The sequence below is a fragment of the Caenorhabditis briggsae genome, assembly GCF_000004555.2.
Source record: "Caenorhabditis briggsae complete genome, chrV, whole genome shotgun sequence".
Lineage (NCBI taxonomy): Eukaryota > Metazoa > Nematoda > Chromadorea > Rhabditida > Rhabditidae > Caenorhabditis > Caenorhabditis briggsae.
In genome coordinates this window covers 16881660-16882870 of record NC_013488.2, presented here as the reverse complement: position 1 = coordinate 16882870, position 1211 = coordinate 16881660, and the positions used below count along the sequence as shown (strand labels likewise).

Here is a 1211-nt window from a genome sequence, read left to right as displayed (position 1 = left end):
CTACAAAAGTAAAGCTCTATTTTTGTTAAGTACTCTGAGATTTTCAGAAAAATCCAAAAAAAAATCTGGTCCATGTTTTTCAGAATTTTCAAAAATTTTCCAAAAAAAACCCTTTATTGGAATTTCCTATCCACCTGAAAAATCTTTTTAATTTTGTTATGTCTATTTCCATGAAAATCTCAAATTTGTAAGTTTGACGCCGAAATTCCAAAACTTGACCTACTTTCCGAGCTATCGTCTGAAAATAGGAAAAAAGTGGGCGCAGCTTAGAATGCCTGGGAACTTCGGGAAATTCAAAATTCAAAAACGATAAAAAATAGTGAAAATCAGAAAGTTTGTAAATTTTCTAGAAATTAAAAAATCTATTTTTTTCGAAAGTTGCAGATATTTTTGTATTCAATATTTATAGAAAACTGAAATCTGCGAAGTTCCAAATATTCCAAAGTTTCAGAAAAAAGATTAGAAATTTCTTAGTTTGAAAATTCGAAAAATTCAGAAAACTCCAAAAAATTCTGAAAATTTATCGTTGAAAAACAGAAAAATCAAAATTTTTCAAAAAATTAAAAGCAATCAATTTTGTTACGAAAATTCCAGAGATTAAGGTGTTTGGAAATTCAGAAATTTTTCAATTTTTCAAAATTTTGATTCCAGGCAGTCTGTAAATTTTGGAAAAATTTTCAGTTTCATGGAAATAAACACTGAAATTCGTTTGGATTCCCTAACTCGGGAAATGATTCAATTGGAACCATCAGATATCGAATTATCTTTCATGCTCTCTCAATTATGTTTCCATTATGTCGGAAAACGATTTCAAGGAGAAATTCTCAGAATATCCGAAAAATTCCAAGAGATTTTGGCTGATGATCTACATGACTATTATGTTAATGAAATGAAAAAATCCAATTATGGAAGAATGGCTCAGATGATGAGGATTAATAATCAGATACAGGTGAGTCCAAGAACTTGGAGGAATCTTAAATTTAAGAAAATTCCAGAAAGATATAATTCGGAATCGAGAGAAAACCGACTTGGCAATATTGTTCGATGTCTTTGATTTGGAATTTTCGCATCCGGAAATGTTCATGGATTTGTAGTTTTCGAAAATTTTGAATTCTGGAATATCAGTTCAGAATTACCGTAAAACCTCTAATAGAACGACACCCGGATCGTCCACTTTGAGCCTATATATCTCATTTTCTGTGAAAGATATC

General features: G+C 30.1%; 1 protein-coding gene across 1 annotated transcript in view; it reads left to right on the top strand.

Moving 5' to 3' along the window:
- The window catches only part of CBG22875, a gene marked incomplete at both ends in the record, with an annotated part of 4965 nt that extends 3786 nt beyond the window's left edge, over positions 1 to 1179 (top strand). The window contains 4 exons of the mRNA XM_002638279.1: positions 48 to 187; positions 652 to 949; positions 996 to 1078; positions 1131 to 1179. Of these exons, the coding sequence (XP_002638325.1) occupies positions 48 to 187; positions 652 to 949; positions 996 to 1078; positions 1131 to 1179 (570 nt within the window). The remainder of the gene's footprint in view (positions 1 to 47; positions 188 to 651; positions 950 to 995; positions 1079 to 1130) is intronic.
- Positions 1180 to 1211: the final 32 nt, after the last annotated feature.